Source organism: Plodia interpunctella, chromosome 7, assembly GCF_027563975.2.
Source record: "Plodia interpunctella isolate USDA-ARS_2022_Savannah chromosome 7, ilPloInte3.2, whole genome shotgun sequence".
Taxonomy (NCBI): Eukaryota; Metazoa; Arthropoda; class Insecta; order Lepidoptera; family Pyralidae; genus Plodia; species Plodia interpunctella.
Genome location: NC_071300.1, coordinates 7,752,582 through 7,780,475, shown reverse-complemented (window position 1 = coordinate 7,780,475; position 27,894 = coordinate 7,752,582). Strand labels below are relative to the sequence as shown.

The 27,894-nt window shown below is 34.3% G+C and overlaps 1 protein-coding gene across 2 annotated transcripts; it reads right to left on the bottom strand.

The window, feature by feature from the left end:
- LOC128671498 (uncharacterized) lies at positions 1-27,280 on the bottom strand. 2 transcript variants are annotated; one of them, XM_064436077.1, is made up of 5 exons: positions 27,171-27,280; positions 2,894-3,126; positions 2,279-2,382; positions 1,655-1,773; positions 1-1,360 (listed from the first exon to the last, which is right to left on the bottom strand). In XM_064436077.1, exons 2-5 carry the CDS (start codon positions 3,122-3,124, stop codon positions 492-494), a joined length of 1,323 nt encoding a protein of 440 aa, XP_064292147.1. In that variant the 5' UTR covers positions 3,125-3,126; positions 27,171-27,280; the 3' UTR covers positions 1-491. The 2 variants fall into 2 exon arrangements, with proteins under 2 accessions (XP_064292147.1, XP_053603960.1); XM_053747985.1 differs by having other exon boundaries at positions 1-1,351.
- Between the last annotated feature and the right edge of the window lie 614 nt (positions 27,281-27,894).

Below are 27,894 nucleotides of genomic sequence, written 5' to 3'. Positions count from 1 at the left end.
TAACATCGATAAAAACTTTTATTGATAAAAGACGACCGAAAATCGCCTTCGTCTATTAAGCGTACGTTTCTCCCGACGTCTCCTCAATAATTGTCTGCTATATGATAAAGTTAATTGTTTAATGGTAACACTGACACAGATTGCGGGTAGAGATGGAGGGGGTGGCCGCGCGGGGGACCGCTCTTGGCGTGGAAAACGCGCGACCAATCACGAATGTAATTCTCTATCTAACAATAAGTCAATACTTTGATCGCTAATATCAAAAAATTTACAATGAAAAATAGAATTTACTCTAAAAATAATTTGACGCGTGGCAGGCGTCGGTCGTGAGTCGACTCAGGACGACCGGCGCCGGCGCGTCGTCTATCACATTGAAAGATTCATAAAGTACAATAAGTACGCACTGGCGCACCGCTCTCTCGCTAACTGAATACGAGTCGATACTTGACAACTATAGGTAAATTTACAAGAGTTTTAAACGTATCGTCATCTTACACGAAGAGGTCTTTAAGAGACGTGCAGAGAGTGGCGTCGCAGCCTTCTGCTGTTTCTTCCTCTTCAGGCCTGTTGGAGACCCAACGCTCGCCTTCCCCGCGCACGGCCACTGCGCCTGGTTTGCTCGGACCTGGAATGTCTCTCGGTTTCGCTCGAGTTTCCTTTACGTCTTTTATGGTTGTTGAACCAGAGGTTGATGGTCCTGCCTCACCAGCTCCGCTCTTCCTAAGAAATACTTCTATTGCACTCCCTAAAGCACTGGCGTCAACGACCGATCCGGTCGGGCGATCCCAAACCACTGCGGCTGCATCACCTGGCTTTGAATCTGGGGCGAACGTAACTTTGCCTTTTTTGACTTCGTTTTCCTTTTTCTTGGTGGCTAAAGTCTGGTGTCGCCTCGTGAACCAAGTGGTGCCCGATTCGGTGGGTTTGTCTCGGAGTGTGGAAGCATCAAAACTGCTGGACCGCATGTCTGCGAGGCGCCTGGTTCGCTCTGGTTTGCCACAAAGGTCTATTTCTGTAGCGGAGGAAGTGAGAGCGTTAAGCATGTGATGGAGGTCAGTGTCGGTGCAGACCACACCGGCGCCGGAGCGCGGTGGTATGGGCGGTGGCATTTCAGAGGCTCTGCGGCGAGCTGGGATGGGCGGTAATGGTGAGCCCACGAAATCGGAATGTCTGCGGCCACGGTTGGTGTACCTGACAGAGCCACTCATGGGGGAGCGCTCGTCCAATGGCTGCACTTCACATACACGCTCATTGGAAGTGTTCCAGAGGCGCATACGGACCTTGCGTGCCTGGACGATATCGTCCATGATGTCTAGTTGAAGGTTGTGAGTGCTGCCCAGGGTCTCAGTAGCTGGTGGACCTGTATTAAATGAAGAATTAATGTCCTACTAAGAATACTGTACTTCAATAAGTGAATGTATCTTAAATTGTGAGCAATAAAATATTTATTTTATTGGTTTTAATATCAGGGATTTATTACATTAATTTATTGTCGTACATTCACCATTAAAGTAATCCGTATAATGAATGAATCTACATGATGATTCTCTGAATTTCAAAATGATTTAACATTTTGAAATTCAGAGAATCATCATGTAGAATATAATTCGAATCACGATTGTTTGCGAGCTTACCATTTCAACAATTGACTCACATTTTTTGGAGCCGGAGTCTCTGCGTCCGCGAGCCAATGCTGGGAAGGCTGCGATGGACTCCCGACGTCCGCGGCCGAACAGAGCCTGGGGCACGCGGGATATAGTCACCACCGAATGTCTGGCGACAAATAGTACTTGTGAATAAGGAGAAAGATTACTGATCGTCGCGCTGGTAAATAAATCTATAATAAAGTTTTGCTTAAGCTTCTAATCGAAAATTCTAGTTCCATCCTAGTTCCGTCGTAATGTGGTCAGAAATCTCTGAATCATCTTTTGGTTGACGTTTCGTTTTGGTCCTCTGCTGCGTTATTCTGTCTGTTCGGGATAAACTCAAAAACTACTGCACAGATTTTCATGCGGTTTTCACCAATAGATAGTGTAATTCCTGAGGAAGGTTTAGGTGAATAATTTATTATGTTTTTACCCGAGCGAAGTCGGGACAGGCTTTTAATTCATTTTAGTAATTACTAAAATGAATTAAAAGATATACTGATTTTGTTCTAAATTACAACAAAATTACTCAAAATTAAAATCTATTTCAACAATTTTATCGTGAAAATCTTGTTACACACCAAATCAAACAGATACGATACATAAATAAATCTGCCAATATATAAATGTACCTGCGACCACCAGGCTGCGGCTGGACTTGGCTGAGGGTAGCCAGGAAGGCAGCCTCACGAGCCTCCCGAGCGGCACTCTCCCCTCTTTCTGACAGCCGCCGAACCTAATGGCACACCAAAGAAATTTTTATCTACAAAAACTCAATCTATTCACCGTATAAATGAAAAAAATAATGTATTACTTATCTATCCAGCTATGCGGTGCGCCTATGCGTCACTATTAAAAAGGAAGTCAAAAAGTCTTCGGCTTTATTGTATAAGTTTAGTAGAGTTACTACGAGCAAAGGTCTTATGTGCAATGCTTGTATAGGTCCTAAGGTATATTTGTTTTATTGTATTGTTTTACTATATCACAATTCGTAGAATGAATGTACCGTTACCGATAGATTACGACCCATTTGCTAAGTGGTGTCCGATTGTTTTCATTCGGTCATGGTCAAGGTGAAAGAGTCTGCTCACAGTCTATTCTAGTATCACCAATCGATGCAGTCAATTTTAACATTAAATACTCGTGGCCGTTGCACAACACTTGTCGGGAAAAATTGGAAATCCTTGTTTATCATAGCATCGATACATGCCCTTTTGTGGCTAATAATTTTGAGCAGTAAGATATACCTGGCTAGCAGTAGGGCCTGTGGTACACGATGGTGTCGGCAAGCTGTGTTTGCGAGTATCGCGCCATGGCGACAAGTGGTACGGGTCCGGAGGTGACTCCTGGTCTACGGACAGCCCCCTGGCAGGCCCGGAGGACCGAGGCGAGGACTCTGCGTCTTCGGAACCGCTTTCTTCCACCACTATCAGCGGCTCGCCCCCGCCGACCATTGCCATCGACCCGCGCCGCATCATTGCTGCATGAGGACAAACAGAAGATTTTGTTATTCTTAGGCGATTTTTCTATTCGGTCTATACCAACTTCTTATTACTTCATTTTCTTTCGGTGTCATTCGAAAAATTTACAATCTTTCGAATCGGCGTCTCTCTGTCAGTAGTACAAAAATACATCGTTGTTTGAATTTACGATATGGCTGTACATTTGCATGTAAACGACAGAGAGGTAATCTAGAATTTTTAGGTCTCTCCGTCGTCCCGCTTGACTCGGGTGCGGGCAGGAATCAAATTGGATCCATAAATAACATTTTGGAGTTCAGTTAAAATATTATGGTAAATCAGATTCAGAGTTACAAAACTACTACTCTCAGGATAATACAGTGTGTTCTTGCTTCTGGAAAGCATGCCAGTGTTATTGTCCCGTTTTTAATGACGACTGTTTCGTATAAACACATATGTGTATAAAATAAAGTTCGATAAATCAATACAAAAGTAAGTACATGATACGTAATAATTTTATACCAGCCTCAGATTCGAAATAATATCCATGATCAAATACAATATAGATAAATTATCATATACTCGTAAATAAAATACTAATGAAATGGAAATAAACTTTCAATTAAAGCAAACACATAGTTCAATCCCATTTCCTGGGATTCATTATTTCCAAAAAGCATTTTTATGATCATCGTTTAATTGCCCGGCATTCTGGTCGTTCTCAGACCAATTACCAAATGAAAATAGTTGGTTCGTGATATAACCTTCGCAGGATAGGAATGTTTAAAGTTTGTTTTTTAAGTTTTTTAGTATTCGCCAGCCACAGATACTAGAAAAATATTTCCATGGTGCCGCATACGTACATTTGTGTTTCAAAAATAAAAACATAATATTTAATTTTTCTGATAACTAAAAATAATGCCACGAATCGATTAAGTATTTTATCATTCAATTTACCCATTTTGTTTGTCTAATAATGTCGGGGAGCGTTAACTTTGAGATTTATTAATTTCTAATTGCTCGACCAAATTGTACTAAATGGAACCGTTTTAATTTGGCTTTATATTTTTAACAATTTTCCCAAAATGACTTAATTGCTTAACGAAAGCTTTCACCAGAAGTATTAAAGAAAATATCTACTGTATTTTAACAAAAATTTTAACAAAGTAAAGTGCTTGCATATTTTATACTAGGCATTTTATCATATTTTAATAAGATTGGCAAAAGTCTTAAGAGATTAATTCTTTTTTTTTTCATTTCATAGATCTGAAATTGTGTCATTTTATTTCCAACTATATGATGAAGACGGGAAATTAAAAATAGGGCTGTCACAATCACAACTGCGATAATTAATTTTCATTCACAATAAATTAATTTGATTAGGCATAATAAATAGTACTCTACCTTATTTTTTACATACGTACAAAACATAAATCTACAAAAATGACGTCATCCGATTTGGAACTTTACCACATACCACAGTGCCATAGAGTACAAAATACAGACATGGGACATGCAGAAGGCCTAAACAAATACATTGTCAATCAGCTCTTTTTCACCGGATGTTTGGAGTCCGCATTGTGAAGAAGATTACCAGAATGTTTGTTCAGGCCTCTGGAAGAACTACTGTCCAAATGTTACCTACGAAGCTTAACAAATAAATGAATACATGACATGAACCTTAGTATAGAAATATAAAAGTTATTCATTCAAATGTCATCATTATTATTATATAAATAATAATGATGACATTTGAATAAATTAATGGGATAACAGATTCATGAGATTCATAATATAATGATACAAAGTTTAGAAAATCGTTTATATCTAATTCTGTTCACAATTTGTCAGGATATTCTCTAGAACATTTGTCCTACCAGACCAACAGTTGGGCATAAATTCCACATTCTTTCCACGCTTCATCTGTGATATTTCCATCATAATATTGTTGAGATCTTCAATAATAAAGTTCTCGAAGATAAAATTGATATTAAGTGGCAAATACCACACTAACCACATGTTCGCAACAACTCACCGTACCTCGTAGTTAGATTACCCCCGGGACTAATAGGATGGATATTGAAAATGGTGGCAAGCCAGCTACATAATAATATTTTACATTATGTAGATAGATATGTGACAATATAAGCTTAGTTTATAAAGGATAATATCATAAATTCTGCTAGAAGCTTCGGATTTTTTTAAGTTTCCTCTCAAAATCTTGGTTGTTATGTAATTCACGTTGAACAGAATAAATTTGGAATAAGATGGCTTAAAATATCTTACCTACTGCTTGTATTAACTTGAAGCTTGTAAATACGAGTAGAGGGTACTTTTAACATAAGACAAATAGATATTTTTAAAGTGATTGTAAATATTTGTAAAATTAGCCGCAATAATTAAATTAAAAGCTATAATGTCTGTGCCAACGCATTGATGATATTTTATTAGAGAAAAACCAAAAGTCCATCAAGAATCAATTTTGAGTATATTTGTTCCCTGAGCAAGTTCCTGAAAGTATTGTTGCCTATCAGCTGCCTAGGCTGTGTATCCCTTATTCGCCTCGTACGATATCCACGCGAGGATATGGAATGGAAGTCTAGGGCGGAACCACACGCCCAAGTACTATATAATTCCTTAAAATTAATTATTCAATTAATTTTAAGTTAGAGTTAAAATATCGTCACATGACTGCGTTGGAGACGGAGATATAGGCATGTTTATTGTATAATTTTTATGAGTGTACATGAATCCTTCATACTAAATAAATAAATGTACATTTAACAATAATGTTAACTTCAACAGTCTAAAAACTTTCTGAGCGGCGACGCGACTGCAAACTGCAAAGCGAATGTAAAAGTTAAAGTTACTGTGTTAACTCGGATATAAACTGGTGCTCACAAATAGCATAGTTGAATATTATGACATTACTTTTAAATTAAGGAGAGTGTTAGTTAATCTAAGATAAAATTAAGTAAAAAGTAGTTTTAGCAAATTAAGTATTCATAGTTTAATAGTTCACTAATATTATTTTTGTTAATTTAAAAATCTGTAATCCCTAAGGAATAAGGTTCTTGATTGATCGCGATAATTACTGGAATTGCTGTATAAGTAAAAGCTTTATTTTATTATGATATTGAAATACTTTTTCTTTTATTATTTAGACATATCAAGTGCCCTACTGCTATGTAAAGGCCGTCTTTCAATTTTGTCTGGTCCTGTGTTGTAGTCACAATGGTTTAAAAGTTAGACTGATACGTCTTTTGGTGGAAGTATCTTTCTCATTTTCTGAACAATTAATCTAATAAAAATAATAAAAAGGATAGGCTAATAAGTCTCAAGGGAGGGTAATGAGAAAACTTCCGCGAGTTGAAAAACTTCGTTAGAATATAAAATAAAGTTGAGATGATGAATCTCGAAGTGAAGATTCTTGTAATGCGATGGAGCATGTCGAGATTGACGAAAACTTTGCGAAAATTAGTTCAGTTTACACTCTGAAAATCAATTGTTGCCATTGTTAATTTAAAAGTATTTTTGGCGATTGTTTTTGCATTTACCACATTTCATCCATCTGCTCTATCAATAATGGAAATATCCTTATAAATAATATTTTGATCAAAATTTTACCATTGTCAAATATTTGAAACTATTCCATAAAAGTGGAGAGAAAATAGTTTTCAATTAACCTGGAGCTCTTTTAATTATACATATACTTTATTTATGTCACTGGCTTACGGTTAATAACAGATCATTGAAGAGCGAATACAGTTCGATATCAACAGTAAAATAACAAGTTGTTTTCATCACGAAACAATCAGAATGAAATAAAATCATAACCCTTTTACATCGAAGCTGAACGCAAAGCTAACATCGTGACAGTAACGAGTTTCAGCTGGGTTTATCTTTTGGATCGGTCCCGATATCAACAGGTCGGAAGAGGGGAGGAGTGTACGGGTAGGAGGGGGGGATAGGCCAAGGCTGCGTTAGCACTGACCTGCTTCCGCGACCTCCAATAGCCCCTAGGGCCTGGTGCAGCTGCAGGTACTAAAGCTTGCACTTTGGACTATTGGGGAAGCTACATATTTAGGATTTTTCGGTAGACTGTCTGAGTAAAAGGTACTAATATTAGAGTAAGGTTATATTTCAAGTAGAATTCGAACTCACGGCCTCAGGGTCAATTGGCAATCGCCTAAATAACGGGAGAATTAATAATTTAGCTATCACTAACTTATTCAGTTACTCGAAAATTCCATTAAAAAGCTCGATGTAAGGGTTTGATACATAAGGAATGGAATGGTCTCTAAAAAGGACAAATAATCTAAATGTCATCTAATAAAAATGTCATATGGTAATGTGTTTGTTTAATATTAACAACAACATACGATAGGAGTTTCTCAACAATACGCAAATAAGTGACAACATGAACTCTAGTGAACAATGAACCTAACTTGCCATAAAATGCTGAACATCGCACAAAAAATGCGAGATGTAACATCTTTTACGCCAAATTACTGAAATGGATTTAAGATTCTCACCTTTTAAAATGATTACTTTTAGATTTGCTCCAACGGGACACGTGGCCATTTGTCGAATGAAATGTAGAAAAAGAAAAATGATTTATTTATTTCTGTACAACAACACAACAATGTAAATATACAAACTTACAAATAGGAATCTAAGTACAACTACTTATTTTAATTCTATTGAAATTTCTTCCCACTTAATCACATAAGTGTTAAATCCTAATCCTACTAATAGATATGCTAATCGACAATTCGCAAAATCTAGATAAGCAAGGAATATTATGATAGAATAGTTGCAATGGTTATGTAGTGAGTGTTATTACTATTACTTGATCTGAATAAAAGTCTATTTCACTTAAATAAATGTGACATAGTTCTGATGAAAGTTTGGATGCGCAACCCAATCTGCTCGACGGAATTACATGAAATTTGTTACACGGATAGAAAGTAATCTGGATATAGGCACAAGGATAGTTATTATCCTGAAATACATGCAAAGCTCCGGGTTGCAACAATTATTAAAAACCAAATTGGTTCCATTTCGTAGAATTTCGAAATTAATATTACTGTTCGGATGATCCAGATTTTGTTCTATGAATTTGAGCCAACTGAAATGGTTTCGTTTTAACAATATGTTTCATTAAACTTTCAAAAGATCTCGGTTTATATGTAAATTGCATTGACTCGGCGTATAATGTAAATTGCATTTCATTGAAAGTCAATTTGCTGTCCCTTCACCAAACGTACAAATTTACATGATAGGAAAAGCCAGAACGAATGTGAACGAGAACGAGGAGAGAACCGAATGTTTGGCACAATAAAATGTAATATTATCAAAACGATCAAATTACCATTGCGCTTCTATCTAACGTATCTATATAAAGTTGAGTTGAAACCTAAGTCAACAATCGATGCCAACCAATCCATTACCGTGGCTTCCAATTGAATAGTTTAACAGAGCGACAAGCAAGCATTCATGCAATAGTTAACAGCAATAACATGATCGCGTGGTACGAGTATATTGCATAACAGTTCAATAAATACTCACAGTTATTTTTTTAATATTACATGGTAATACGGTTTTAATATTACGATACGAGAATGGAAGCATTTGTTTAAATTGCAAATACAATTATTTACTACATAGGTATATTGATTTCTATCCTTTCGTCTATGGAACTAATTTTCGATACATCGAGCGCAATCCTGTCTAGGAAAATATAAAATAGATTCCTTGGAGAGCGTCAACACGGAAAAAAATATGGATTATAAAAGATATAAAGATATAAAAGATTATAAAAGACATACTTATGGTTAATGGAATTAATTTTGGCACAGAATAAAATTGACAAAAACAAAATGTATTTTTTAAATTAAGTACGATATTGCATAAGAGTTAGTGTTGTTGTTCAAGTAAATTTGTTTGATTGATCTAGCAATCCATTACCTACAGTTACGAACAATACACGAAACGGGAAAATGTTTATGCAATAAATTACAAAAGTAATTCGTAATCATAAAACAGTAAGACTATTGTCTTACTGTTTTTTTCTTGTTCTTGTAATAATAATAAGCTAGGTTACTAGATAATAACATAATAATAAATAATAGCTAGGTTACTAGTCTAGAAATGCCTTTAGGCTAAACGAAAAAACTAACTTCAATTATACGCATTCACGAGATAATAATACCGACACGACTAATCGACATACTTAAATAGGGACTACTCTATTTAAGTATGTTATAATAGAAAGTACACATGCAAAAAGTATCTGTTTGACTTGATGACAACTATGTCATGTTCAAAAAGTATGACATAGTTGTTATCACGTTAAACAGATACTTTTTGCACGTGTCAGAAAAAAATATTGGGGCGTGTATGACAGAGTGACGCCACAAATATTGGAGTCATAAACTATTTTAATTACACATAAATGAGAACAAAAAATATTAAGTGTTACTAAGTCTTAAATAACATTTAACAATGATTTTTCCAATGAAGGGAAAAGTATAATTACTAGAAGTGGTTGAACCACGTCTAGTACTCGTAAATACTATTCCCTTCATTGGTAATTAAATATTTCAACGTCTACTTTCTTTTCTATCTAGTATATTCTCCGAGATACTCCGGCCACTAATATAATTTGCTTGTGAAACATTTTGCAAAAAGTATAATCAGCTTTATTTTCCTGTCCGCCTTGGGGGAGGAAAAATATATTTTCTCTAGGCGGGCGCTTTGCTTCCTATTTTAATGAGAATAGGAATTCATTAAAATTTACATAGTAAAATATAACTGATGTTAATAATAAATATATGCTAATTACTCTCTTACATCTGAGATATTTCCCGGTTCCTTCTTCAGCTGTTAAACGTCGGAGACCAGCGCACGCGTTTCTACTTTTTCTTCCCCAACTCGCACAGTTGTCAGACCATTTTTTGGCATCCTTGCCATCATCAAAATCAACCTGCCGTTACGTTACATTCAGTACTATCTCATTGATACTATAAAGCTTGAATGGCATGTTCTGTTATGAAGTTTTGTAAAAACCACAATTAGATGCTGTGAGGGTAGTGTAAAAAGCACCCTCTACTAAGAAGAACAAGTAATTTCCTACTCAAGCATATTTCTAGTCTAGGTCTGATAATTTAACAATATAATTTATTCCACTTCTGAACATGGATTTCCAGGCACCAATTAGCAAAGTTAGAACTACTCAAATACTTCAATGTAGGTACATCCCACTAATACTATAAAAGGCGAAAGTTTGTAGGTTTGTTACTTATTCAAGCTCAAATGGCTAGCCAATTTTTATGAAATTTTGTATTGAAGCAGCTGATACCATGGATTAACACATACTGATTATCCCGAAAGTACGCGATTCCCGTAAAATTTGATCATAAAGTCTGATAATCAATAGCGCTTTATAAAGTAGATGGCGCTACTGAGAATTTTGAAATGTTTTTTAATAATGACGCGATTAACACCGCGTGCTGAAGCTAGTTGTACTTATATTCCGTATTTTCCGGAATATAAATTTACACAAACGACACGGCCCTGACGGATATGGAAACCATGTGTACAAAATGCTGGAGGCTTTCCAATAAAGTCGGCAAAATAACTATGTTCCAGGAAAATAAACTGGACACGCTGGGGTAAATAGTGTTCGAGTAGCCTGAGCGTTCCGGACAGTTTACAATTTAATATCAATTCTGGAAAACGGATTACAATTAGTTCAAAATGCATGTGTGACGTATGTACGTAATTCTGGGGATGATTTAGTAAATGTTCAATTAAAAATATTGAATAGGTTGTGGCAGTGGCTCTGATTTACAACCTTTTGTAAAAAAAACATTTTAATATTAGAAATATTTTAATTTCAAATGTACTAAAACTACATGATTTTATACATAAATGTAATTATTATAAACTAGTCTCATAACAGGCATATGAGACAAAAATAAGCAATGACTATACATAAAACAGTTAACTTTTTTTTCGAGTGAGTTGTTGTTAACACACTCCGAAGTCGAAGTCCGATTTTATTCAAGTCGCCTAAAGGCATCTGATATGATTTTTACGACTACTGTCCACACTTGTGAACTGAAATGGTTATTTAGTCATAAGTATCAATAGTTATTAATTATTAGCAAGTAATAGATGATGCTATGTCTTAGGTATTTTCCATCCGCGTCTTGTCGAAATCTCTAATTTCATTCGACCATCTCGTCCCAGGCCTCCCTCGTTTTCTGCGGCCGTCAGTGGGTCATGTGGTAGAATGGTAGATGACAGAGACAGGGATACATGAAAAGAGTGTGGGGAGGCATTTAACCAGCAGTGGGACAAACTATTAAAAATAAATTATGATTTGACAATACTTATATAGTAAAGATAAAGTCTAATTTCCTTTATCGGGAGCGAAACCTTAATAATATAAATCTCTTTTGCAGACAGGAACTGAGTAAGGTACTAAAATCCAGGCCCGTTCATTTTTATAGAAGCACAATTTAATACTCGGCAATATTGGGTCCCTTGAAGCGTGGTGTTATGGATCGTGGACCCATCGGAAATAGATTATTAACTTTAACATAGAAGTTTACTTCGGAAAATCGGACCCGGATCATATATTTTGAGAACTAAGGGACCTTTTAGTCTTTAAACATAATATATTCAAGGCAAAATTATCCATCTTATAATCCTTTATGTACTCAGTCTTAATTTACCACTTCCAAAAGATTATTTAGAATGTAAATGGTATCTTGGAGCACTATAGAAATATTTCAGTACTGATGTACCTACATCGTGACAAGTCAGATGTCTCTTCAGGCGACTACCACAGAATTTAATCTAAAGTGATTGGATTTGATTATTATTTTTTAATAGAGGTGTCTATTAAAAATAATAATCACTTACCTGGGTGTTCAAGTAAATAGGTACTTTACATAATAATATCATCATAATGTAGCTACCTAAAATTTATAAAAAAGAATGCATAATTATTCTTGAACTAAAAATAAATGTTCTAGAAGAATCTATTTGAGGCACGACAGAAATTAGGTGACTAAAGAAAAAAGGAATTCTGAGGAGTTATAAAGAAAGAGCCTTGTAATAATGAGTGGAAAATGACAGAGGACGCCGAGAATTGTGAGATATCACAGAGGAGAAGACATTTAATATTATAATTACGATATTTAACATAAAAATGAATATAATTTATGCAAAGTAGAGAATTAAAGTACAGTTGTTAACACACTACGAAGTCGAAGTCCGATTTTATTCAAGTCGTCTAAAGGCATCTGACATGATTTTTACGATTACTGTCCACACTTGTGAACTAAAATGGTTATTTAGTCATAAGTATCAATAGTTGTTGATTATTAGCAAGTAATAGATGATGCTATGAGATGATGTCTTAGGTATTTTCCATCCGCGTCTTGTCGAAATCTCTAATTTCATTCGACCATCTCGTCCTAGGCCTGCCTCGTTTTCTGCGGCCGTCAGTGGGTCATGTGCTAGAATGGTAGATGACAGAGACAGGGATACATGAAAAGAGTGTGGGGAGGCATTTAACCAGCAGTGGGACAAGCTATTAAAAATAAATTATGATTTGACAATACTTATATAGTAAAGAAAAAGTCTAATTTCCTTTATCGGGAGCGAAACCTTAATAATATAAATCTCTTTTGCAGACAGGAACTGAGTAAGGTACTAAAATCCAGGCCCGTTCATTTTTATAGAAGCACAATTTAATACTCGGCAATATTGGGTCCCTTGAAGCGTGGTGTTATGGATCGTGGACCCATCGGAAATAGATTATTAACTTTAACATAGAAGTTTACTTCGGAAAATCGGACCCGGATCATATATTTTGAGAACTAAGGGACCTTTTAGTCTTTAAACATAATATATTCAAGGCAAAATTATCCATCTTATAATCCTTTATGTACTCAGTCTTAATTTACCACTTCCAAAAGATTATTTAGAATGTAAATGGTATCTTGGAGCACTATAGAAATATTTCAGTACTGATGTACCTACATCGTGACAAGTCAGATGTCTCTTCAGGCGACTACCACAGAATTTAATCTAAAGTGATTGGATTTGATTATTATTTTTTAATAGAGGTGTCTATTAAAAATAATAATCACTTACCTGGGTGTTCAAGTAAATAGGTACTTTACATAATAATATTATCATAATGTACCTACCTAAAATTTATAAAAAAAGAATGCATAATTATTCTTGAACTAAAAATAAATGTTCTAGAAGAATCTATTTGAGGCACGACAGAAATTAGGTGACTAAAGAAAAAAGGAATTCTGAGGAGTTATAAAGAAAGAGCCTTGTAATAATGAGTGGAAAATGACAGAGGACGCCGAGAATTGTGAGATGCAGAGGAGAAGACATTTAATATTATAATTACGATATTTAACATAAAAATGAATATAATTTATGCAAAGTAGAGAATTAGAGTACATATATCTCATATCTGTGAAAAATTCAGATCAAAATAAGCGTACAAAACTTTTTTTTCTTTCCGTAGTTTATCTCAATATTTAAGCAAATTGTTGTACCAAAATGCATTCTTTTAGTAATTGTTAAAGTTTAACTAGGTTAGAATAAGGTTATTAAAGTCACGTGTAAATTATTATCGTAATAACATCTCTAAAAAATTACAATGTTAGTCAAGTACACTGCGTATGGAGCCGTGTTGATCTACGCTCGTGTTGAAAAATGGAGGACGTAAAAACATACATTGGAGAAGTAGAAATTGTGGTTAATTTCACCGTCAACATAGTCTGTGGTGCCTGATCCTCTTACGTTTTATAGTCCGCGAGATTGCCCGCCATTCGCACGTTCGATCCTTCGCGGATCACGCATAAGAGCTTCGCTGAGATTTCCAGTTTAATGTTTATTGAATTCCGCATCCTTCATGAGGTCGTGAAGGAGAAACCTTGCGTGTTTTAGTTTCAATGGTATTAAAATTGTGTAAGTTTGAGAGATATTGCTCTTTATTGTAAAATTTTGACATAAATAAGACGGATAAATAAAATGTTACATTATATTTTAGGCTACATTTGAGATACACTGAATCGATGTTATTCATATTCAGATTTTTCTAGGTTTTAGGGACTCAATTCTAAATTACATCTAAATATGTCGTATATTCTTGATTTGAAATAGTTAAAAAACATTTTGATTAAAAAGATATGATTTAATAAATAATTGATGTTACAATCAAAAATTAATTTTGAGGAATGGAAATTAAGGAAAATTACCTCGAATGTATTTTAATATTTTCTGTAAAGACTAAAGTAGAAAACTGAGTTCTAAGTTAATTACCTCCGAAACAAGTTAATTACTTGTTTGTTTGAATACAAAGGTGTTTCTTGAGCGCTACATAATAAACATGGAAAAGGCTCGAAACCAGGGGGCGAGACGTCTAGTACGAACTCTGAGGTGAAATACTTAGGCGAGAGGAAAGCTTGAAGTGGAGTGGAGGGTGACGGTTTTATGACGACAGAAAAACGACAAATAATGAGCAGACAGAAGACTTTAGTTAACAGTAATGTAAGATAATACAGATAAGGATAGGTAGAGAAAAAGTATAACAAAGTAATATACTACAAAATAATTTAAAATTTTCCTAGGTCTCTCATATTTTACTAAATGAATCTACAATTTGATTATATGAATGAATGAAAAAATATTAATGTGCTAGGGGACTTTCTGGTCTTTTTCCTGTTTTCTATATACCTACCATTTTGTTCTTTATTTTATTATAACCGCTACGAGTTTGGAAGATCCATAGTTTTACGCCACACTGGTATTATTTTTGTAGTTAATATATTATATGTATATTAAATATTATAAGGTAGAGAGTGAAGAATAGGATGATAAATTTCATTTTTTTAAATATTTATGTGGACACCCACCGACCAGCGCATTGTTGCGCCGCTGACTGGGTCGCCATGTCAAAGACAACAGATTCTGTTGGTTGGTGTAGTAGGTTTTTTTTATTAAACTCGATGTCATACGTAAACATACTTACATACATTAACATACCTACACCAATTACTACTACACTACAAGAGGGTGTCACATATGTACATTCACGTTTCTGAAAATAGAAAGGAACGTCTGCGTAAAGCTGTTGTTTTATGCATATGATGGCCCTTACCGTAATGAAGGTGCGTTAAAAGCTGGACGTTTGCCGAAAATATTTCGAATTTATTTAGAAGGAGGATAAAGGCACGTACTATGTACATGTACCTATATTGTCCCTGTCTAGCGTTGAAAAATTATTTGAAAAATATGGGTATAGGGTGGGTCATGTAAACAAAAATGTGATGAAAATCTGTCGAGGAAAATATTTTTAATTGAGGTAAATTGCGTAAAAATAAATTAACTTTTAACATTGATAAATTGGGACGCTATAATATGAAGTGGTACTAATTTAGCTGTTTGCCATATGTTACGTCATGATTTGTTTTTCCGGCTGTTCTATAAACAGACTACAACGGCTATAGTGTTCGCGGTTTCAAATAGAAATGATTGTTGTACAGTGAACTACACGTCACGTTGCCTTACACACAGACCTATGAACTAGTGATAATGAGTTTACCTTAAATTTGGGTAGGCTGAAGTACATTCGACTGTATCCATATGGTGGACGAGGTGCGTAAACAAATAAAGGTTGAGCACCGCAAATGAAGTCCATTGTTGTTGTATTGGCAGCCGCGAACAGTAACCGAATTAGTGGATTGGAATATATGCTTTCAACACAACGTGCCTCAATTTGGTTATCCTATTTTAACTCTGGGCGGATTCGTATTTTACTGAATTTAAGTGGATTTTAAAGTGTTTACGTATAAGGTCGCATTCACCGCTATAACTTGTTACGAAACTTTCCCCCAAGAGCAAATTAAACCGAGCTAAACCACGTTAGTAATTTTTTAAATTTCTTCAAGTATTCGGTCTCTAAGAAGTAGAAAAAGGATTATTACTAATATTTTTTGTTATTGCTATACAAAATATGTTGTTCATTGATTGATTATTGTACTCGTATGTTCTTCTAATTTTAACATGGTATCAAATTTCTTTAAGTAATTTTCTATTTTATGCAATGTTTAAATATATTTCTAGAAAAACGATAAATTAAAATAGTCATTACATAGTATAAAAACAAAGACGCAGTTTTTATTTCTTTCTATGTCTCTTATATGTTCAGGACTAAAATGCTTTACGAATTTTGATGAAATATGTTACGGTTATAGTTAATTACCCGAGTTCAAATAAAGTTATTTTACGGACGGGGCTAGGTGAACTTATAAACTCTATTATTGTCAGCAATTATCAAAACTGTTGCAAGTATAGGCCTACAAAAGAGATTCTCTAGAATCTCTTTTGTAGGAAAACATAATGATAATCGTTGATCTCGCGGTTCACCTTTCTCTATTGGTTCTGACGAGTGTGTTTTTCCCATAGATTTTTCCTATGGAATTAGTAGGTGCTACGACGGAGTACCTGCTAATTAATTCCATGGTTTTTCCTACACGTTTTGGTACCCGTTTCTCCTACCTAAGCAAATAGTTACGTTTAAGTGCCTAAGTTTACATTATAGGCAATAAATTCTTCGATAAATTGTCTACTTGCGTACATAGATAGCGTGTGTTTATACCGCCCTACTTGTAAACTTATATGAACAATGTTATAAAGTTTGATGCTTCGAGGTTGACATGACATTCAATTAGACTTTACAGGTAGTCGTATTTCTCATGACTGAGGGTCGTGATCATTGGGTGGAATGAAACACACACAAAGTCATCCATTGCACTATTAATAGAGTTGTTTTCCATTGCCATCTGTTAGCTATTAACACGTTGTTGATAATCAAAGTGCAGATTTTTCTCATGGTGTTTTCCTTCACCGAAAATTAGTGGTGGTCGATGAAAACCACTATATATTAGTCAGATTGGTATATAAACTCACGAGTAGGATTCGGACCAGGGACCTTTCCGTCCACAGACGGGAGTCTTAAGTATTACACCACCGCCGCTTCAAAGAATTTATACAAGAGGTTGTAAATATTTTTAAATGACGATTTAAAATAGAAAGCGACGTTACCTAACTCGTTTCTTTCTACACAGAAAAAAGTGAATTCAAATTTACTTTTAGTACCTTACCCTTTTCAAATTTACTTTAGTAATTACAAAATGAATGTTTTTTTGCAACTTTAGTAGTTAGTGGCTTACAGATTATTTTTTAAATCTGTTCTAAAAAGAATCGACGAAAGAAAGTAATTATAATTATTATAATTATATAATAAATTCTCTTTAGGAAAAATCATCAATTCTTTTCAAAAACGGTCGTAATATTAATTGAAAGGATTATTATATTTTGTGAAAGATGTCGATATTGGTATAAAGTAAATGCAGTTTGCAGTAAATTTATTAGACATCGCGTTATTATTTAATTAGATTATTTTACATAGACATATATATATATATATATGTCTATGTAAAATAATCTAATTAAATAATATATGTCGATTAGATCAAAATCAATGCAGTTATGGGAGGACAGTGATCGCTGCAATTTCAATTATTCACCCGAATAGGTTTCTACAGTTGTGCGACTATGCACTCGTCATTGAGGCATCGTAGACGTATGCATACTAAATAGGACCTATTCTAACCCGACGCGGCGTCATAAGTGAGCGACAAAAGCAGCAACACGGCGCGATGTCTTGCTTAGATGATTTAAGATAATAATAAGACGTCGTGTCTTATGACCTATTTGTTTGCCGTACTCCACATCGTCGCATCGCGTTATGCCGTGTTCTGTCGTTGAACTAGGACGCCGGGTATTATTTGACGCCGCCCTCTAATATATATCCAAGTTATGAGGATGGCGACCCTATAATCCCTATTATTCACACTGCGACCTCTTTCTTATGTGGTAATATTACAAAAAGAGTATTTTATATGCGTCTCGCGTAGCTATATCAATTTTCTATTTAATTTATGTATTTACAGTGTATATAAATAGAGAGAAACAGATGGTAAATAGGAAAGTAATCCATATTTCAAAAGAAAAAGGCAGCAGACACGTGAGAGGAGAGCAAGGCATCTCGCTTTTAACTCTCCTCTCGTTCAGGTTTCACGAAAAATTATGATAAAATATTTGTAAATTCTAAAATCAATGAGCGCACGATGTTCTTCATAAGAAATAAGTGTTTTACAAAAGTTCACAAAAGTTGCTAAAAACATTCTTAATAAATTTTAAATGATACAATATTTCTGTATTTTATTGACCACATCTTTTGCAGCATGCTTATCAATATTTTCCAAGCTAATAATGGGCATTGAAATGAGAAATAGGAGTTGGTTGGCATCATTGAATGGTTTATTACTTTTTTATGAGCTCGTCAAAATAGAAGAAAATTTAATGGATCGTAAATATTGTATTAAATGTAACACAATTACTTGAAGTTTTAATGTAAATAGCTGTAACTTATTCGTGAATTTAGTTGTTTAGTAGACTTAAAACACGTAGGTAGACGTAAAAGTCATATCGGATACCTTTTAGGCGGCTTGATTTAAATTTTGGGACCAACCAACCTGGGGATCTTTCGATCACTCGCACTCACGAAAAATCAAAACTTAATATCTGAACATATAGACTCTGTTTGTATAACTATATGTTTCATATTGTGGATAAACTCCGGTGTTCTACCGGAGCCTAACCACAGAGAAAATGGAACGCCTGGCAGCTTAATGAGGGCAAAACCTGGAAATATTTAAAGTTCATAGTGCAAAGCTAAACGAAATTAAACGTGTTATTTTGTAATTAGCAACTTACAATGCCTTTATATTATGATTCTAATAGGTATGAACTACAAAAAATAAGTTAGATACAAATAAGTTAGAAAATATCGCAACTAATATTATAAATTAAAAATAAGTTACATTATTAGTCAATCGTTAGATTTGATATGTTTCATCTTGATAGAGATGGATTCATGAGAAAAAAAATGTTCCTGTTGGAAATTCACGCGGGTGAAACCACGGGTATACACTAATTGTTATAATACATCAGAAATATATGTATTGTAAGAAAGATAAAGTAATCTCCAAGCCCGTAAAATAAAATATTAAAGAAAGTCTAAGACCTCAAATGTAAATAGAATTCCAATTGTAAGTTGTTAATTTTGTTTGTTATTCAACAAATAGGGTAAATCTACCTATTAGCCCCGAACCTCAACGACCCACGCCCGGGGACTTTCCCCGTTAATGTTTGATAAAGGTGATAAATTGTTATTAAAGCGTTGAATTTATAATAAATCCTTTGTATTTTCGACGTCAGATCTTATTCTCCGATAGGGCTGATAGGGGATGATGAAGAAGTCACCAGTTACAAGTTTATGATATCATTGGTTTGACAAAATTATTTGAGGCTACATTTATTGATGACATTAAATTTATAAGTTCATGTTTACAAAATATATATTATACATAGGTTACCTATTTAGTATTAATTTAAATTAATGATCTACGTTACTGTCTGCCTACCCCTTTAGTTGACATTTTACATATTCAACACGAAAAGCTGAAATAAGAGTGTGTTGACTTTTTGCCAACGAAATCTGATAGTTGGGTACTGACAACTCTTAGCCGTCGAAAGACAAAAGACAGAAAAAATGCACTATTACTTTTAACATTTATTAACAACTAACTACACATTAAACTGATTACCCAATTTAAAAACGATTGTTTATGATTTGAAATTTGTCCTAACTTTTATTAGATATTTTTAGACAAAATAGTTATAACTCCAACTTATAACACCTAATCTACCTAAAATAAATTATTTAGATTTATTATTCACGTAGATGCTTTAGTCACATTAAGTTCGTAATATCTTTCATCCACAGATGAAGGTATCATACATCTAATATTCAAGGGTAATTTCAAGGACATATCAGGGACAGAGCTTGTGGACAATGTATTACATATATTCAAACATATGCACAATTTTTAGAGACTCGCTTATAACTGTCGAATATATATTAATGATTATTTAGGAAAGCGCCTTGCGATTGGCTATTGTGAAATTTCCATAATTCGTAAACGAAATGGAATGAAACAGGAAAATGAGAAAATACCAGGAAATATGTCGTACAGGATAATTTACTACACACGGGAATGGGACACAGAGGTGCAATAAATGTTCCAATAAACTTCTGTTAATTCCTATTTTCGATACAACATGTGATGTTCTTTAGTAAGAAATGGGAATTAATTTGTAGGATTTAGTATTATTTTATTGTTCTAGACCAATATTTCAACAAATTACCTACCACTTAATGATTTATGTAATACTAACCATAAATCCCTTTGATGTAAAACGTCGATAAATTCTCTTCGCTCGAGTTTCGTTTTTACGACGCCATGTTAACTCCACGGATCTACTGTTTAGTTAAGAATGGCACAAAGACATGATTGATTACCCGTTTACGATAACACGAGCCATCGACCTCACCCAGTCTACGAACATATTAATTTGCATGTGTACGCGAAATTAAATATTGTAACCACCTGTAGTCATAATATTTCTTCGAAACGTTCTTAAACGTTCCAAATAGCTTCTTAGCAATGGTAAAAATGGCAATGCCGACTTTGTAAAAGGTACTAGACTAGAAGTTTCTAATCACTGTATTTCTACGTGAAGGAAAATATCAGTATGCTTAGTTTATACCAAGTGCGACGTAACCAATCCATATTAACAATATAAATGTGCAACAGCTAATATTATTATAAAGTTTAGGTGATCACCTGCCAATATTGTTTTTATTTTTTAAATAATATATTCAGTTCATATTATGTAAACACACCTTTTATGACTATGCATAACCCAGCTTTATTTTACTACTTTGGAACCACAAATTAAATTCAAAATTAATTAGGAAATTTAACTTAGGCCGGCTCCCTTTCCGGCTGAACTCAGAAACCCGTGAATTTGAATTCATTAAACCAATTCTATGTCATACCTTGCTTTGTTATAACGACTACATGACACAACGCGGACGGAGGGACAGGCCCTTGGAAAATGTAAGGATATTAAACACTGTTTGGCTCATATTGTTCAATATCCGCAACAAATAGTCATGTATCGTAACCTCTAGAAATTTTTCTAAAAACATCCTTTTGAAAATTTTAAAGAAAAAAAAAGATTTTCAGAGTATGTTTCCTCTTCTTTTTCATAAATTTTAGTCATATCGGAAGTAGCAAAACAACCATGGAATTAGTAGGTACACGGAGTTCCTACTAATTCCATAGGAGCAACTAACTACTAGACACGGATCGAACTCAGAAGAATACATTTTAAGGGAATTTTCGTAAACATTCGCCATGCATTCCCGAACATTTCGAGATTGGCATATCGGAAGTGGCAACCCTAGACAGGGGCCGGACTCAGTAGCCGTGTCCTTAGTTACAACGTTATAACAGGCGGTGTGACGCGTCGTCCGGCCCTGTGTGTGAGAGGGAAGTAGAAATCGCTTTATGAAACTGTTCCGACGCTGATTGTGCAAGCTTTGGAGCTTTTATAAGCTGTGAGCTTGCTGAAACATTTATATGAAACACGTATTACGTATTAGTTGATGCGTGTTTTATTTTAAAGTTGTAAGTTTAATAGAAAAGGGATTATTTTGTTGATTTTTGAAATTCAATAATGAATATTAATTTGTATTGTTAGTATATAATAGGCAATTAGGCATAACAAAGGACATTCCCTTAGCTTTTAGTTAAAAACGTTTTATCACGTATATGTAAAAGAAGTTTTAGTACTTAAACACATCTTTAATAGATACTTATGCATACTCATGCATATGTGAGCTTACCAACAAAGTCTTCAGCTTTTCTATCGCTTTTTCATAATTATGTGTTGTATTATTCGTATGGATCGGAGTAAGCTTAAAGAATATTTTAGATTTGACTCAGATTTAATGAAGTCAACCCTCTTTCTTTAGCTTTCGTATGAACATAAGTAAATATATATTCGAAAGCAATTTACTATGGAGCTATAAAGGGAATTGTGATAATTTTAATTAGTTCCGTATTATAAATAGACTGGAATGTGTTAAGGTGGCTAATCGTAACAGCCATAGCCTCTTCCAGCACACGACTCGCCTCGCCTTGTCGTCTTTATAGCCGACTAGACACAGTCTAAATTTTATTACAACCGACACCTTTAGCTTCCGAGATTTCACTGTTTTATGACACGTATACTATATACTCCATAAATACAAGTATATACGGAGTATATAATATTTCTTTCATAAATCTACAAGTTTGTAGATTTAATGAGGGAATAGAAATAATGAGACAATTGAGGTTCAATCTCATGTAGGATTATTAAAGAGTATTTAGTACAGAGCCAAATCTGAAGAGTAACTTTGATTCCACATATTGTGATGAGAAATTTAAACGCACAATAAATTATACCTTCCTCAGGAACCAAACTATCTATTGGTGAACCGTATGAAAATCCGTGCAGTAGTTTTTGAGTTTATCGTGAACAGACAGACAGACACGGCAGAGGACTTTGTTTTATAGTATGTAACATACAAAATAATTTGTAGTCGCAGTGCGAGTTTAATGTAGATTGTTATAGATCAAAACGACTCCACCCGTTTATATTTCATAAACAGAGTCTCACTGAAATTTATGCGAAAGAATGTTATAACTGTTATATCATATTGCACGCAGTCACATACAGCAAAATACTATGTGATGCATGTAATGAGAACGAGATTTTATGAGGCACTAACTTTTCCACGCGGCTACGCCCGCTTTCAGCTTTTGGAAAAAATAAGTAGCCTGTGTTTGAACGGGGGTCTTTAACTAGCAATACTATATATCTAACTATAAATGCATACCAAAGTTCATCAAAAGCGGTTCAGCAGTTTAGCCGTGAAAGCCGAAAAGACAGACAGACTTTCGTATTTATAATATCAGTATGGATGCATGGATATAAAAACAAAGTAAAATGGATTACATTTTTTAGTAATTCGTTGTTAAAACTTTTATAAATGAACGTAGCTATTTATTACTTATACTGAATGGTATCGATTTGCTTTAACCATTTAAAATCTATGATTTTATTTAGCAGTATCATCAATACAATCATTTATTATGGTATTAAAATGTTATGGTTGGGAAATCCACTATATAAAACGGATTTGGCGTTGTACTGTTATATAAATTATTTAGGTTAAAAAAAATAATAACCCATTTCTCGCATTGAAAAACGTAAATAGTAATGGAATGTAAAATTACCTATATATAGAGGTCTACATGCTTATATTTAACTTTACAAACCACAATATTAGACAGACAATAATAATTCTGGCAATAACTTAACCCATCGTTTGTGTTGCGGTTACTCCAGAATGCACAGCGAGAGTACTCTCTCACAATGAAGTACTTCATTGATAATATTTAATTAAAATACGGATGCGAGGGGGGCACGGAGCAAATTAGAGTTGAATATTAAGTCAGGGATACAAAATCCTTTGATTGAAATAGTTGTGAACTAGGAGAAATATGTTGCTACTTTTAGTTACGTTAGTTACTTGCTAAGATAAACGCAAAATACGCCATTTTGTCTAAACGACCGCGGAGTGCCGCCGGTTATGGTCAACGTCAAATTTTACGGTGCAACTCACTCTTAATGATTAGTGAACTTTAAAAAAGAAAGTACAGTATGCAAGTAATGTAAATGAAGTCAATTTATTATTTTACTTGTGATTTTATGGACTTTACTAGCTGTTGCTTGCAGTTCCGACAGCTATAACGTATGTTTGACCCCGCATCATTATCTATTCAAAATTTTATCACACTTGGCCAAACGGTTTAGCCATGAAAGCGTGACAGACAGACATTTCCATTTATAATATTAGTATATACCATTGTGATGTCTATAGAATAGGTAACTATATCAAATAGATATCTATCTATATCATATACCTATAAAGTTACATAGTTACATTATGTTATATTATGGCATTATTGTATATTCCTCGTACATAATTAAGGTTAAGTTTGTAATGACACGTGGAAAGTGACGATAAAATAAATAAAAATGTCCCACAAGAACACAATTCTTGATTTTTCGAAGTTAACTAATTATTACAACTCTGTGTGATCGGTATGTAAAAAAACTTTGCATAGAGTCGCGCGTTGTCTATAAACAATATATCTGCGGGGGCACGGCAATGCCCCCGCAAGTCGAGCAAAAAAAGAGGCACGGTCGTACCATCCTTTTCTCGAAGCAATTCAGATTGTCTTATCTAGAATACTAAGTTCTTTTCAGCGTGAATTTAATTCTAGCATTGTAACGCTGATTAGTTATGTTAATGAGCATTCAAAAGTAGTCTTTGTGCATGTAAACGAAGCCTGAAGCGTATTTCTCACTTTGAGTACGGGAATTTTATATTTTGATGAAATAATTGATGATGGTCATTCAATACACTCCACAAGCTAGGCCTAAATCCGATTATGAAATGATCAATGAATGCGTGATCAAGACAATTTTCAACAACTTGTAGTGGATAAGTGTGACGAAAAATTGATCAAAATATAGTTGCTGGTTCAAATCCGTCTCGACAAGCATGTGGTGAAATTGTGAATCTTGAGGTAAATAAACTCACAAACTAAATTAAACTGAATAACACATTGCAAGATTTAAAAATAAATTTGGGCAGAAATGGAAGTCTGCATAGACAATTGTCTATATGTTTTTAAATATATACGCTGCTTCTATATTTTTTAATATATATTTAATTAATGTTGATTTTATTGATAATAATTTTATTGATTAATGCCGTGTTTTTAAAGTAAGTAGAAAATTGTTTCAAAGGACCTGTTCGCAAGATCCTACCGTTGTCGCGCCTAATGAAATATTAAGTATGTTTTGTGTAAAGTGCGTGAGGTTTAAGTTCTTCACTTTTGTGTTTGTGTTAAGTATTTACGACTACGTTTTGATCAAGTTTTTTATGACTCGTTTAGAAACTTGACGCCTTTGGATTTGATTAATATCAGACGTACCTAATATTGAACATAGTTAAAGCTCTCACGTCGCATATACATAGACTGGTGAACCAAACAGTAAAACAGTACGAAGGCTTCATTGATTTTATCGTTCGCCGCAATCAAGTTGTGGTCTATTATGAAAAATATTTCACAAGAGTCAGATTAGTATACATACATACTAATTTACGTTAGTAGGAAAAGAACCTGGAACGATTTGCTCTGATCATCATCGTTTTAATATACCGCTTTTACACATAGAAAATTTACGTCTCACGCTAAGATTTTTAATAAAGAAAATTAAACGAAGAGTGCGCAGTAATAACCCTCCGAGTCACAAACGACTGCCTTCGAATTGCTGGTAAATACGGGGGCTGAAAGGGATTCAAATTTATTCTAACAGCTAATGATTTTCTGACGAATTCTTTCTTATTCAGGATTGGAGAATACTCGGCTCGGGACGCTTGATAAAAGCCATAGACTACAGATGAGACAAAACAATGAACATATATTTACGCTCATACAGGATATTTGCCAGCTCTTATTTATTCGTTTAATGTGGCGAGGAAGTTGTAGAGGAATAGTAATAATTAACATTGACACCTACTTGGGATCTATTAAAATAATATCAAATGGAGATCCAATTGTTTGCAAAAATCATTGTACATTTATGAAATGTCGTATTTTAAGATAGAGTAAATGTTTATTTACGTAGTTCATCACAGATAAATAATCTATATTTTCTTTAGTTTTGGCTAGTAATTTGACTGCGCGCACATTTTGAACAGATTAAGTTTTTTCAATCGATTATAATCGTCGCGCCGATGAAACGCTCCTTTTAGCTTGTAATGGTATTCCCGAATTCCAGACGATGTTATCAGCATTGGATTTAATACTTCTGTTGATATTTTTATTCAATCGAACCGTGTTTGGGATATGAGTAAACATTTACGTATTAATCAGTAAACCTGTTAAATTGGCGCACTGCGTAATTTCACAAAATTTATGTTTTAATATAAATATAAATCGAAAGGATTTGTATTTTTGTTTAAACAAATAAAGTAAATATATACCGAACATATTTTAATGAAATTTGGCGTGGAGATAGACTAGATCTTTATAGCAATACAATCGCGGTTGCTAGTTTATAATTTGTATAAGGATATAAAATATTTATTTTGTGTAAAAGAAATGAAAAACAAACATCATATAATTAATTTTGAATTGGACAAGTACCTAATCAAGCGTTTCCTTAGGCCTAAAACAAACGCAGAGCATCAAATTGAGAATAAAGAAAAGAACTGTGAACTAACTTCGCCTCTGAAACAGAGATTGTTTCTATTTACATAAAAAGTTCAAAGAGGCCCCTGGGGAATAATACAAAACTTAATCGAATCGCACTTATTTTGAAATTGGTACGACGACCTTGTGTTTTAACGTTTGTTAAAACACAAGGTCGTCGTACAAAATGTGTGTTTACACATTTTGTATAAAAATAAGCATTTAATTAAAAGTACGATCATGCTTATGTATTTAGTCTTATAGATTAAAAATCCTACTTAATTTGAGCGCACTTGATCACGATTTACGTAACGTATACTAAACTATAAAATTTAAAGAACTTATAATTAGAACAAAACAATATGTATCGAGAATGCTCAGTAGCCGTGGCAAAGAATTCGATCATAAACAGACGCTCGTAACTTCTATTATCTACTCGCGCTAACGTAAACATTCATCAGCTTTCAACGTTTCAAACTTGGTCAAAAGTTCAGGAGAAATTACTAAAACACGTACATGCAGACAAAAAACAAGTGAATACATATTCAGGTAATTAGATGATGATAATGTAACATTGCACCGTTGAATAAGTATCCACCTGGGAGGGGGTGGTGGGGTGAGGGTGTGCGGGTGGCGGGGAGGGGTGTGTAAGTGTGTGTATCGCGTACCGACGGGTTCGTGGTGTGGGTGCGCGGCGCGGCGTGCGCTCGGCTCGGCGGTCGACGTGGCACTGGGCGGGCGGCTCGCAGCCTCCGCCCGCCCAGTCTCAGATGCAAGGCTGCCGACACGCCACCAAGCAACATGTGGCCGCACCGCGGGACAGAACTCGAGCGGAAGACATATATGTCGCGAAAATTATTTGCTTTCCTCCTTTCTTACTTACACGTGTCTAGAATTAATTCTGTCATGAAAAAAACCATCCGAAACGATCAGTCTACTTTGGCGTCTGGTCCATATTTCTTTGTTATTTTTTGGCATTAAAATGTATGAAGACAATTACTTCACCCCACATATTTTTCTTTATTTATATTTTATTACGTAAACAGAATAAAATCTTTGAATTTTTTATTGTAAAATAAAATCTATAAAAAAAATCACACACGAATATTACAGTATATTCGTGTGTGAATTGTTATTAAGTAGGTACTAATAATAGCATGTTTCAGCATATTTTTATTTCGGTATTTCAGTATACCTTAGCTCTTCAAATTCAATTTAGTCCCTTGTTATCTTATCTGGTTTTAGCCAAGGGTGAGTTTTATGAGGACCCAACAAATGATCGATAAGGGTCGGGTAGACCAAACCGCCGCTAATCGTCGAATAATGAAAGTTTACTTTGACGGAACAAATTGGTTTGACTATAGATTTAGCTATCATTTATTATGTTTCATA

Coding starts and splice junctions, on each gene's coding strand:
- LOC128671498 (XM_064436077.1), bottom strand. CDS start 3,124: ATGATGCGGCGCGGGTCGATGGCAATGGTCGGCGGGGGCGAGCCGCTG. Junction 2,383..2,893: donor CAGGCCCTACTGCTAGCCAG/GTATATCTTACT, acceptor GTGTGCCATTAG/GTTCGGCGGCTGTCAGAAAG. Junction 1,774..2,278: donor CCGCAGCCTGGTGGTCGCAG/GTACATTTATAT, acceptor ATTTGTCGCCAG/ACATTCGGTGGTGACTATAT.